Source organism: Pocillopora damicornis, chromosome 3, assembly GCF_964200805.1.
Source record: "Pocillopora damicornis chromosome 3, jaPocDami1.2, whole genome shotgun sequence".
Lineage (NCBI taxonomy): Eukaryota > Metazoa > Cnidaria > Anthozoa > Scleractinia > Pocilloporidae > Pocillopora > Pocillopora damicornis.
In genome coordinates this window covers 13,374,329-13,388,498 of record NC_142672.1, presented here as the reverse complement: position 1 = coordinate 13,388,498, position 14,170 = coordinate 13,374,329, and the positions used below count along the sequence as shown (strand labels likewise).

General features: G+C 37.6%; 1 protein-coding gene and 1 long non-coding RNA gene across 2 annotated transcripts in view; one reads left to right on the top strand and one right to left on the bottom strand.

Moving 5' to 3' along the window:
• Nucleotides 1-12,514, bottom strand: part of LOC113674303 (ranBP-type and C3HC4-type zinc finger-containing protein 1) — an 18,040-nt gene extending 5,526 nt beyond the window's left edge. The window contains exons 1-6 of the mRNA XM_027190788.2: nt 11,690-12,514; nt 6,373-6,541; nt 5,869-6,051; nt 4,182-4,338; nt 2,931-3,024; nt 1,962-2,699 (exon numbers count right to left, since the gene is read on the bottom strand). Of these exons, the coding sequence (XP_027046589.2) occupies nt 1,962-2,699; nt 2,931-3,024; nt 4,182-4,338; nt 5,869-6,051; nt 6,373-6,541; nt 11,690-11,893 (1,545 nt within the window). The 5' untranslated portion in view covers nt 11,894-12,514. The remainder of the gene's footprint in view (nt 1-1,961; nt 2,700-2,930; nt 3,025-4,181; nt 4,339-5,868; nt 6,052-6,372; nt 6,542-11,689) is intronic.
• Nucleotides 12,177-14,170, top strand: LOC149048302 (uncharacterized). Its single transcript, XR_016184809.1, has 3 exons — nt 12,177-12,445; nt 13,807-13,914; nt 14,034-14,170. It is a non-coding gene; the product is annotated as an uncharacterized LOC149048302 (long non-coding RNA).

Sequence of the window (14,170 nt, the reverse complement as noted above, 5' to 3'; positions counted from 1 at the left end):
GGCAATTAAATTTTGCGATTTCAAGATGGAAGCATTACTGGGGTAATTGAACTAAGTGTCGTGCAATTTCGGTATGAAATCACGCGTATGATATCTGTTCAAATTGCAATTCACTTAGCTTAATTACCATAAAGTTGATAAATTTTATTTTGACGTCATAAAGGGACGTCTTCTGTGGTTAACTAAGTCAACTGTAATGCAGCCACCACCGAATGAATAAATCTCACGGAGAAACGTCACACAACCCTCGAAAAAGAACGTAGCGTGTGAGAACAGGCACAAACACTGACAGTGACTACCATTTATAGTGCAAAGAACAGAATTTGTCATCTCCAAATTATTGCGGAGTGCAAATCATCCACCAATACTTCCAGGAATTTTCTACATTTTTAATAATTCAATTTCTCCACGATATCTTACGTGATTCTCCTTACTGTCATGCCATACAATTTTAGTGAAAGGAATTGGGTATAAGATCAACTAATAATCCCCTTAACGATATTTTTCTCTATTCTTGTCGCTAGTTTGCTAGATAAAATAATGTAACAGGATATCTTGTCCTGGTAACTCGTTGGAGCTTAAGTTTAACAGCGTGACCTCACAATGGCGGCCAACTTTTAATTTTTGTGACCTACTCACATTTAAAGGTGGCACAGAATTTGTCTGCTTGAAAAATCTACTCTTTATTACCGCACGCACTTAAGCTTAAACTAACAATTCTTGCAGCCTTAGTAATCATATGTAGGATATTCACAGGTTCTTTGACAGTCGAGTGCCAGCATGCAAAAAGGTTTTATAATTAACTACACACAATCGTGAAATACAACAAAACAGTACTTCTACAAACACTCAACAAGAGCTAAATCAAAGGCTTAAGTCGTTCCTTAACTACTTAGGCAAGAACTGGGACGTATTGCTGTTCAATGTGTCGAGTCTTTTCAAGATCACACATCATTCAGATTCCTGTCGAGCTTCTCGTAAGCCCATGATGAGCTGCCTTTCCGTATCCTAAGGAAAAGGCGGAAAACAAGATTAGAAACATCTTGCACAAGGCCAAAAATATCTTGCAAGCTTTCTTTTAAAAAAGATTGAATTGAAAAGTAGTGGAAAAGGAAGTTAAACGCCCAAGTGAAAAAACACTCTTGCTTTCTTCTTTGGCTTTTTTTCCCCTTTTTTTCTTCTTCTTTTTTTTTACTTCTTCCGTTAACTTAATAATCAGTTTTTTAAGTTACAAATGGGAGAAGCAGCGCTAGACCATTTCAGGTGAAAGGTGCCATTTTGACTCTTTCCTGTTTCAATTGTTTTGAACGTCAGCAGAGGGTGCTTGTTTCACATTACTGTCAATATCAATCCAGTTCTTGCCATTTAAAATATTAAAATCATTAGCTGAGACTGATTTATCCTTCACAGACAACCCCCTAAAACTCCTTTAATAGAATGAACGTCGGAAAGGAAAACCTAAATACTGCCAGAGGCTGATCCTACAAAAATCCTTCGCTTAGACCATTCTTACTCATCCTGAAGTTCTACCTGTGTGCCTTAGGCGCTAGTAAAATTAATAATTACAGTTTACAACAGCAACAGACGTCGCTTCAGAAAAATAATCAGTACTCTCCTAAATTAATTGTGACATGCGCGAGAATTCGGCTGTAAACGGCAAAATATAACGTTCAAATTTTGCGCACACTAGAACGAAAGCGCGAAGGGCATTAGGGGATATCATGTGATAACCAGATTTTTTAATTGGATAGATTCAGGTCTGAAAGCTCCGCACAAGCTCTGCTATGATGTAATTTTCTTGTAATGGAATGAATGGTAAATAAGCAGGTGTTTCATTTCAAAACTTCGTATTTAATACAAATGCTGAATAAGGCGCAACAGTGATTTTCACATGTGTGTGTTTTTGCAAAAAGAGAAAAAAGACTGCAGACATTGAACACGTTAGTGTAAACAAAACATACCTGTTGGAACAAAGCTTCCGACCTCTCTTCCTCAGCTATTCTTTGCCTCTCTCTCTCGTCCAAACTTGCCCCGTCAGGTACCACATACCCCTGCGGTCTATCAGCACTGCACATCTCACACCCGGGTCTCGTTGGCTGGTTTATAAAAGTGCACATAGCACAGGTCCATCCATCACGCGGCCATTCCTCCGCTGCTGGCTGTGCAGCCAGCAAATTGTTCACAAACGACCCCTGGGGGTCGGGGGAACTGCCGAGATCCCCTTGACCACGCAACTGCTGGAACATGTCGCGTAATTGGCCAATAGTTGCTTTTTGCGGAAGGTTAGTCGGTAAGGTGGTGGGACCACTTAATTGTTCGTGGTTCGAAAATGATGACGGTGGACTGTCTTGCACTGTTGGAAGCCGCTCCGATCTGCCAGACGGTTGACTGACACCGACAAACTCGGGGATACTTGTCGTACGTCTTAACGGCCCTGGTGAGTCGGGAGCTCTTTCCAGAGGAACCCTGGTTCCAGCACTGCCGCTGGCTGTTGAACTGACCGATGCTGCATGACTTCGTCCCAACTGATCAGTATCAGACCTTCTTAATCCCACCGTTTTGCCGGACAAAAGGTACAGAAACACTGTGTGCCCTGTTTGTCTCACATTCAAGTCAAGTAGCGTTTCCGTGGGCTTGGGTATTTTTTTGCCGATAATCCACTTTTGAACTTGCACAGGAAAACTGAATCTGTCAAAAACCTGAAGAAAACACCTGGACAGTTTCTTTTAGAACTAAGTAATGGTTACTTCGAAAATTTATCTTCTAAAGGCACCACTTTTGCAAACCTCACGCTACTTATCAATGAGTAAAACGGGCTTTAAAAAGGCCTCAAAAGCTCAACGAGCCACAATATTCAAGCTTTTTTACCATAATCACTCGCCTCTTGTAGAGTGCTTTAGATTATAATTTTTTCATAAGTCGAACATTACCTCTTGCTTCAGTCTCTCTATTGTCGCCGATGGTGAGACCTTCATGGTGAATGCTCCTCCACTAGATTGTTTATCTTCAACCACCACCCGTAAACTGCGAAATTGAAAGAATTTATTTATTAGGAAGACTAGGAAAGCTTCACTTTGTTTCCTCCACATCTTATTCTAATATATATATATTTTTTTTAAGAGGAAAAAAGGACGCAACTACATTTTCCCGACAAGCCTGTTTCGTGAATCGCTTCACTCTTCAGGGGTTTGATTGGAAAGTATTATTATTATGCAGACTCCCTATATATATAGTTATATATATATATATATATATATATATATATATATATATATAGTTATATATATATATATATATATATATATATATATATAAGCGATTATAAAGATTACTCTCATTAAATCCCCTGATGAGTGGGCAACCACGAAACAGGTCTGTTGGGATGAACTTGTAGTTTATGTCTTTCTCCTCCCACAATATATACATCGCTCTACTCCTATGTATTGAGCACTGTTTTACGAAACGTTTTTCTACATACATGTATCGATGATACTTATCCAAAGAGAGGCCAAAAATTGATCAGTTTCCGGGAACTTTCCAAACGAACAAAAATCCTTCACGAGGTTTATGTCAAGAGTCACTATTCACCTGTATGGTCTTAACTAGTCAATTACAGTACCACTCAAAAGAAAGTTGACATTCTCGACTCGAATCTATCGAGAATCGAGAATTGGGGCTCGCGTATCAAGAATCGAGAATCCAGGATCGAGACGCTCGAGGAAATTTTCGAGGATCTCGATGACAGTTTCGATGAAACGATTTCATTCTCGCTAGCGAAACAATAGCCAAAGACATAGCACTTAACAAGTGGCTTCGTACTGTTATGTTAATTAATTTAAAGCCTCGCAGGAGTTATATAAACCTAACAGGAGTTAAGAACTGTCCAGGAATCTATTAACATTCGTTTTCGTTCAAAACTGCGTATGTTGGAGTTTTCTTGTTAGTTACAGTTTAGTCGTTGAGTATTAGAGGTCTTTTTCTTAAAGTGGAGTCGTTTCGCGTTTGAAGAACACAACACGTAACACAGAAGCCGCTTGCATGTATGCAAATATTTTCATTCTAAACAGGACTGGAGCTCAAATTTATGTAAACCACAAAAACTGTGCCCTTCTTGTGTCTACGAAGTTCCAGGGGAGCAAGGTGGGGAACGTAAAACGTTAAAAGAATTCCATTTCATTTACTTGATCGTATCCCCTCCTGAGTCCATGGTCACCAGAACAGGATTCTTGAGTTTTATGCTGAGAGGAAGTTTTTCATTTGCCAACTTTTTAATGAGCTCGGCCGCTTTATCTTGTGCTCCCATCCTGACTGCGTCACTCAGACTCGAGCAAAGAGCATCTGAAATAATTTTCACCACAGTCTTAAAGTAAATGATTTGAACATTGCAGTTGCAACCTATCGCATATAGCAATCTTGTGTGCGAGTGGCTACGACAAGCACTGCCATTAATAATGTGACGTTCAGCGACATGAACAACATGAACAGTACCTACACTGTACATATATCTGGAAGTCGGGAAAAGGATTGATCAGTTACAATTCACAAACACCACTTGAGTCTTACAGCCAACATTTTCTGTAGTAGTAACAAAACTGACCACTACATTTCCAAAAATTACACTCGTGAAATTCGATTAATAAACGACTCCCTCGCCCACTGGCGACGACCACACTACCCAGTCACATTCGTCTCAACCACTAAAATACCCTGGAAGTACAGCCAGTGATTTGTAGGTTTTTTCTCTTCTCCTTTTTATCTTTGCCACATTTGTGAATTTGTTTCGACCCTGTACTTTCACTTCATAGAAGCCCACAATGTCACTGATCAGGAGGGGTCGCTGTTATGACAAATTAGGAGGCAAAACTGGTATTCTTTAAAAGGTCAGAAAATAATTTGACTCCCCTTCCCCTCCCCCCTCCCAACCTTTCTTCTATAAGAAGGTGCAAATACATGTTTTTTTTCTGGATCTTAACACAATTCAAACATGAAAAATTTCCAGTAACTTTAAAAACTGAAATATTGCAATACAGCATCACTTATATGTGAATATTGTAACAGTAAATATGTAATAATTCATAATTTTTCAAGAGTAGAGATAAATCCCCTGTTATGCAACAAATCAAACCAACAAAGCTGCTCAATCTCCTGATAACTCAACATGGTCTCAATACGAACCTTTATGCCTTATAACTCAGTTACCTTACTCAAATAATGATGGTGCTATGAATAATATATATTATTAATGTTTCTCAGAAATTCCTCTCCTGAACAACTTTATTCAAGCCTAAATTAATTTCTTCCATAGTACTACATAGCTTTATGTAAATAAGGGATGCATCCACCCTCTAAGGGAACCACTCTTTCAACAACACATCCATCTGTTTTCCCTTTGTTTTTCCATATAGCAGTGAGTGGGAAATAAAAGCAATCTACATACTAAACACAAAAAAAAACCCAGGTTGTGGCTTAAAACACAAAACAGCCTGAAGTAGATCATTCAGTAAATAAAATGTTTCCTACTATTCCTTCAGTATCTTACAAATATTTGGATTTCTCTTGTTGTGTTCACCTAAATAACAAGATACCAGCAGATAATAGTGCTTCTGATCTCAACAGGTTCTAATCATGATATTCCCCTCTCGGAACTTTTAACACTTTAACTCCCAAGATCTGATTGTTAATTCTCCCTTCTGGCTGCTACACATTTCCTTGTGAATTAGTTATGAGAATTAGAAATGAGATCAAGACAACAACTTTTACCCTATCAGTTTGAGTATTCTCATTACCTGCTGGCAGGATAATGTATGGATATTCTAGGGAGAAGTTACATGTTAATCACTTCCAGGAGTTAAGGGTTAAAGAACTTACCTATCCTTGCATCATTCATTTCTCGAGCCTTAAGAGCACCTAACACTTCTCTGGACGAAGGATCTGAGGATTTTTGTGCTGGAGCTGGAGCAGGAGCAGCAGGTGGTGTATTTTGCAATGGAGGTTGAGGGTTTGAAGGCCCAGTCCAGTTTGCCCGTGGATCCACTGGTAGGCTCTGGGTACCTACTCAAAACAAATTGGTTTGTCAAATCACAAATAAAGCCATTTTCCTACTGCATCATACACGATTAATCTCCAAGAGAACAATTTCAGTCCCAAGCTAAGAATTTCTAGTTGTCAGTGTAAAGAAGGACACTATAAAATTAAAGGCATTGAAAATGAAAATTTGATTGTATTCTTAAACCCTTACTGAATTTTGCTACAGTGTCAAGTCTAATGGGGTCAAACAAATTACTGGTATACCAAAAATTTATGTCAAGAACTTCCACAAATATTCCTCTTAGCAAATATAATGAAACATAAATAAAGTGATATATCTCTTACCTTGCAGGGACCGTAAAATATTCTGAACTATGATTGAGAAATGGCTTCCATTAGAGTCAGGGCCAAAATGCAAGCCATAAATGATTCCCCCAATAAGACGAATGTGATGCCAGGTAGGTTGCACAACCTGGTATATCATACTCTCACTCAATGGCAAGTTTAGTGTTGGCTGTAATTGAAGATAAAGTTACCTGTCAGTGCTTAGACATATTATGTGATACATGCAATTTGACTGGTTCTTACCTATGATCTATTGGAGGACAGACATATAATGACGTCACCATTAACAACATTTTGCTTTCTTATCATCAAAGAGCAAAATAAATAAAACAAACAAAATCCACATTGTGTGACTCTGCACAGTAACAGGTAACAGAAGACAACAAAATGTAGAAACATCAGTGACACACTTGGCTGTGCCTTGTGTACCAATTTTTTTGTTCTTAGCACATTTTGATGTCATATAATACCATATTTACTCATGTATAAGTCAACCCCCCATTTTCAAGGTCAAAAAGCAGATTTTTCATCATTTCTAGTTAAAAAAGTAAAATTCAGACCAACAGAAATTTTCCAAAAAGTTAAGCTCATATTTCTGAGAACGTGTTGAAAACACAGTGAATTAAAAAACTGCAGAACAACATGTAACCACGTGTAACAAGACCATGCCAGACAACAGCATTTGCTGGGTCACTAAGCTACTGTAACTGTTTGATGAAAACAAAAGTTCAGAACCGTAAACAGCAGCAAAGCTGTAAGAAAAAATGTCAGCTCTACAGATCAAAAGACACAAAAGAAATCTGGTCCAGTAGCTTTGTGTTTAAGCCACTTAAAATTTGTTATTTCAAACTGTTTTGTTGACAAAGAATGTGCTGAAAACTGACAAAACTCAAACACAATTGGAACTGGTGTTGTACACGTGGTTTTCTTAATGGACTCCAGGCAATTGTTATGCAAATTTCTTACATTGCTTAGGTCAGGTCTTTGTGTATGACTCGTGTATAAGTTGAGGGTAATTTTTTAGGGCTGATTTTTTGGTCATAAAAGGTTGACTTATACTAAGAAATTATAGTTAAATGTTAATTAAATGCTTTAATGCGCTTTACAGTACTTTTCAAGGGATTTGAGGCAGACTGCATTGAGCAGGTTACAACTATTTTTTTCTTCTTGTGTCAACAATGATCTGTTACCAGACAAACATAGAACTCATTTGTTTATCTGATATTCTGCTTCACAATTTGTGCCAGGCTTGGCTGCACATCACAGTTAGCAGAACTTTTCCTTTGTTAGGACAGATATTAAACATTTGTTATGAGCTGCAGGGCATACAGGCATACAGGCATACAGTGTGAGTCTGGCTCAATCCAAGCGGCTAGATACCGTATCAGAAAAATGGACTATTCTTCTTGCGATAGTAAGGAAAAAATTGAATTCTTAGCACAATGCAGTAATCTACATCAACAAAATTTTTATGTTCCCATCACATTGTTCATAAATGAGGCCTTGATTGGTAGCAACATTTATTTCAAGTTTACTCAGTCAAGGCCCCATCTATGAACAGTACGATGGGAACATAAAAAAATTGGATGGTGTAGATTACTACATTGTAATAAGAACTTAATATTTTCCTCATTATCTTTGGAAAAATAGCCCAATTTTTCTGATTGAATACACAATTTACTTAAAGTGACATTAACTTATAACTTTGCTTCTGTCTGCGGCACACAATTATAAGTGGAGTTCAACAAGAGTGAACATGGTAATGCATCAAGTGAGCCATGGAGAACTCATACACATGTTAACCCATGGCAGAGGTTTTTTATGTAACAAGCCCCCTGCATATTACAAGAGTGCCAATTAGATAACGAAGGGATGAAACATTTAAGATAAAATTAAACAATTTCTTTAATTAACTATTTCTCACTTTAAAAAACCTCTAACAACTTAATGCTTAGAACAAAATGAAATGGGTGCATACAAATCCTATCACAACTTTTTTAGTATACTTTTTTCCAACCATTTTTGACACATGCAGGGCATGAAATTGTGCCTAATACAGGTGCCAATGCAACTAAATTTTTCACTTTGGCGACCAAATCCTGAAAATTAGTCAACAAATTAGCGACTAGAATGTTTCATCATAACCTTACCTAGAGATATAGTAAATTAAAAAGATTTGCAAAGACAAATCCTCAGCAAACTTCCTTGTTAAGTTTGTTTCCAAAACGCAACACATGCATCTCGATCGATAACTAGATGCCATCTAGGATCTAGGTGAGCTTAAACATTGCATATCATCCATCCTAGTGTCCACTTTGTAGCATGTCAAAGATCTTTTCCCTGACTTAGTTTCTAGAACGATGACAGCGTAAAAAAAAGGTTTTGTTTGTCTTTGAAAATGGCGACCAACTTTTTTTGAATTGGCTACCACTTTGAACAATTTAGGAGCCAAGTGGCTATCAGAAAAAAAAAATTAATTTCACGCCCTGACATGTAATGAATTCACACCACAAATTAAACTTGATAGGAGAATGAATACTATAAATACAAATCTAAGACAAAGAATAAAGAAAGATGTTTTTTGTCTTGTCGTGAGCATGGGACCAAGAAAATATTCGAAGTCCCTATGAGGTATTGAACTTCAGACCTCATGGGGACACAGAATTTCTCTTTGTACCATGCTTGCGATAGGACGAAAAACAACTTTCTTTATATCTTTACCAAGCTCAAATTCACCATCTCTCTTATTCTATTTACAAATATGATGCTATTGACATTGCTGATTCTAACAGTATGTAGGACTTGAGTCATTTGAACTTTATAATAGACCTCGCTCTCTGTAGTCTCTGTGGCTCAGTGATAGAACATTGGAACGCAGAATCCGAGGGTCTGAGGTTCAATTCCTCACGTGGACTCAGAATTTTTTCTTTGTTTCATGCTCATGACAAGATGAAAACCTCTCACTATATCTTTACCAAACAAAAACATTTACCATCTCTCTAATTCGATTCACATACCAGGACAAAGAAGTTAAAATCTTAGCTTCATTCCTAGAAACTTGATTGGCAACAATCAACAGGCACAATGGCATATAGAAATTAACTGCCATAGAAAAGTCGAATCTGGTTTATTGCAAATCAACATTAAAAAATAAGTACCTTTAGTGAATACGTCAAAGACTAGTAAAATCTCAAATTTAGCTAGTACGCTTTCTGTTTGCATTCAAGGCTGAATCATAAACTGAACAGTACATCAATTATATCACCAAAAAACACGCAATCTCCAAAAGTTGTTAATATCCAAGGTAAAAAAGTTCAATTTATCTTCAGAGCTCTTAGAGATTTAACAATGAAATAGCATTAAATGTTGGCTCAATTTGTAATTTAAACTGACTTTTAGAATTTGCACGATAATAGTGTCCTCATTTGATAAATTTTACTGTTAGCTTCCTTCTTACAATAAGGTTTCTAAACAAAGATAACAAGACCAAAAATAGTATCAAACATGTTGATATTCTCATGAATATATCCTACGAGAGGCTTTTCCCACAAATGAAATCTCTTGTACGTAAATATTTAACTCATTCAACTGCTGGGACTAAATTGTTACTTTACTAATGACTAACAAATTGAAAAGTCAGTCTAAAGCTGTACCTGCATATTTGTTTATTGATGGGGAAATATGCCCAAAGAATCATTAAATAATTTAGAATGGCAATATGGCACATTGGCTTTTAAGGTGTAGAAACTTCATCTCACAAAGACTATGACCATAACAAGACAAGTATAGTTTTTGAAATTGAGCTAAATACACTGCCAATATACGAAAAACAACTGCTCTGTTAAATGCTTCTCATTCCCACTGCCTAACTTAACTGGAACTATCCTGGCAATTGTGCAAGGGGAAGTTGAAATGCCATCACGTAGTTATTTAATCACATTGCATTCAGTTTACGCTATACTTCCGAATTATCAGGTGAGAAGTTCACCATCACCATCAAAATTTTTCAAGACTGCATTCTCCTGTGGCATCACAAATTCACTTGCAGTCAATGTGAATTTACTGATTCAAATAGCACGTAACTGATACTTGATTGCCAATTTTGTGCCTTGAGCCAAAATTCACAACTGGTGCTGTGTTAGCTGCTTTCAGACAGTCATTTAAAGTTACACTTCACATAAAGGTGCAGCATACATCACACTTTGAAGGAATTTAAATGTTCAAAGTTCATTTTATGACATATCACAATCATGTGCTCACGTACAATTCAGGGACAAGTCCCACTCAATTTATTTTACGTAAACTGCATTGATTGGTCAAAAGTTATTTGAGCAATAGCATCAATGAAATGTGCTTACAAAGCACATTTCCTGTGGAAGTAATTCAAATGGACAAACACTAGGCGTTGAAGTGTCTCCCACGATTGACGTGTCATTGAATGTTGTTTGGCACCTTAGCATGGGCTTACTCAGCACAATGTTTTAACATGGAGTCATATGTCGTATTACCATGCAGCTATTGACCCTACAGTACTAAGTAAGTCCTCAGTTTTTGAAAATTAGAAGCTTATGTTGTTGTTCAACCATCAATACAGTCAAACCTTGGTTCGTGTCGAGCGACTCGATTCATCACCAGGATGCGAAATCTCTACCCGATCCATTCACAATTCACGTATAAGGAACGAGGCAAAAAACTCCGCTTTCATAACGGAAAGAGTTTCATGAAAAAAAAAAGACTTTTATCCATATTAACACAAAGGCGTCTACATCTTTACCTACTGTCGCAGTTCAAGGCTCTTTATAATAAAGAAGAAAAATCCCTCCAGTGCACGTAATGAAAAACATGCCGGACTGAATTACAAAATCTAAATATATTTTTCCTCATATTTATTTTTATTCTTATATTTGTCCTCCATCTTTTCATGAAAGTGCTGACTCAGCACAAGAAGTGGAGTTAAAAGCTCTTAGCTAAGCTCTAAGCGCCATTTAGAAGTGGTATGCCTTGGTATGCCTGCAAAATGGCGGTTCGAAAGCTTTTTTAGATTCAACCACCGCCGTGGAACGTATACGAACCCGGATACGCGGGTTGTTCGTAATCTCACATCACATCCAACGTGCTCTTCGTGGTGTTGAACGATCATATTTAAGAGACGAGTTTTTTCAGCGTCGAGAAACATCCACGTATTAATTCTACCTATTCCAAAGGAACTGCGATAAAATGTTTTGCTCGTATTGCCCTGAAAACCTTCAGAGAGTACTTTACAAGAATGAGACTATTTTTAGCCTCGAATGGAAGTCTATCTGTCATGAAAACTTACCATTCCTGACGACTCCAGTCTTCCAAAAATTCTATACAATCCAGTACTTCCGCCTTGGCGATTGCCGAGCAGTTGTACTCTTGAGTAGACATTCGGGTCTCCGACTTCCAACCAACGATTATGTCCCGCTTGATGGTAGAAGACGAACGCACGACACTCTACGAAGACGGTCTCGTTTGGTAAACCTGCGTGTTTCTGCGCCATGTAATTTTGAAGGCATCGAGGGAACTCTTCTTCTTCAGCTCTTCTCTAAGACGGAAGTATGAAGCATCTATTATCAGAAAGCGAAAGTGACGGTTTTTACGGAGGATTGAAAGTAGATCAACGTCGAATAATTATCAAACCGAAAGGGGAAACGAAATGTATTGTGGGCCCCTATTGATTCGTATCGATCGATGATACTATTCCCCTGTCATTCGATAACCGCTGAACCATGGAATCCCCGGTGAGTCTCCGACTAAGCAAATATTCAAACGATTCTTTTAATAAGTGAAGCTTTTCCGTATTTATAGACCTCGGAAGTGGTCTAGATTCTTCTTGCTACCACTGTACCCTATTGCCTTGGCTGTCCCCCCCCCCCGAATTCTTTTGTGTTGATGTGTGAATATGTTTAGCATGTACTAAATAATAGCTCATTTGGGTGAAAATTAGAAATACTCTGGCTTTGGTAGGTATAAGCAGAAACGGTCCAGAGTTGGAAAACGATACACTCACAGGAGAACTCCGCGAATCTTTCCAGAACGATACCGCAAGAAGGTTTGATATTTAAATAACTATGTATTCTAATTTATTTCTACTAACAGCATCAAATGACTTTTCGAGGGCAACCAATTAACTTTATCTTCTTGATCGAAGAGTGGTGATCTATAGCTACACTGCAACTGCTGTTGGTTCGATCGCGTGACTAGTTTGTGATATATGTGTGGCAAAAAAAATCACATCGAGTATAATGTTTCATCTCCTACTAATAATGGCAGAGCATTACTGGTAAGAGTGGTAAAGCCTCTGACGGTTGATTGCATATCAGTAGCTGGTTGTTATCAACATCATACTATGTCTCCATTGTAGTTCTTCAAAGAATCTGAAAGATTAGCTGGCTTTATCAATAGCTGACGTTAAGATACTGCAGTTGTTACCCATGACCCCAGGACTTTTAAAAATGACCGTTTTTAATTAATATAGGCGCACTTTCATTTACTGTAAGAAGAGTCTAACGCTTGTTATATTAGCTAAGGCAAGAGATCATAATCTCTTGGCTAAGGTTGTTTATCTCAATCGACCGGTTTTAGTTGATAATCAATTAAGTGTTTTACTCACCCGCCGACGCAGCTCAGTAGTTGCAAGGAAGGCAAAATAAGTTTGTCTAATATTTTATCCAGTCTTACCTAACTGTTATGAAAATCCAGGTTTTAAATTTAGAAACTTATGCCCAAATAGCGGATGAAAATTCATGATATATAATTCCGCTTCAGACAACGAGCTAGGGACAAACGATAGTCAAATGACTCAGTCGCTTTCCGTTGAAAAAATGAAGAATCCCCACATTGTTCCCCTACCTCACAGACAGGAACTCGTATCTATTTCAAGATGGTAAGGGGAACAAAGTGAAAAGCAGTGCATTCTAAAATACCCCTGTTCACTTAATTTACCTACCTCGAATTCCTGGTTCGACATGTCTTTGTGTTTATTTTTATAAAACGCGAGGTTCCTAGAACCATCTGTACCAGCCAAGTGTTTTGTATATGATGAGACATTCTATTATGACTACACTTTTCCGTTGACCATCATCTTTTTCGTTACAGACAAATGCAACCTTTTCACACGTAAATGGCGCTGCTTTTTTCAAATTTCTAGCGGGTTCGATGATTATTTATTGATTGCTACTGTTTGTATTTTCAAATTTCGTAATAAGGAAGTTGGAGAGATCGTTGGGAAATAAAACCAGATTGATTTGATGCCGGAATTACTTGATGATTCATAACAGAATAATCATTAGTATATCATTTAAAAAAATAAAAAAAACAAAACAGCAAATCACTTAAAGCATTGCGAATTCAAACCACGATATCTACCTTAATTGCTAAATATGGGCTTTGTTAAACGCTGTCCAATGACAGGTAGAAGTGACGTCGCTGGTGAGGTACCTGTAGAGGCGTGAGCAGTGAGCCAGGGATAAACTTGAAAACAGTGACGGATTTTTAACAAAAAAAAAACATGTTTGAAAGGTAATAGTTCTATGATTGCCCTAAAAAGTATCAGTTTCAAAAGGAAACAAGGTATTAAGGACAGATAATAAAAGTAGAAAACGATGGTGTGAGTTGAACCAGTTCATTTTGTTTCAAAGGAAGACGAAACTGTACATCTTAGAGAACGCATTACTGTGGAAGGTGCCTTTCAGACAAAATTTGTTAAAGAGAGAGGGAGCGATAACCAGCCGCTGACCGGGAATAAGCCCACGATCGGCAACTTAAGAGAGAGCAG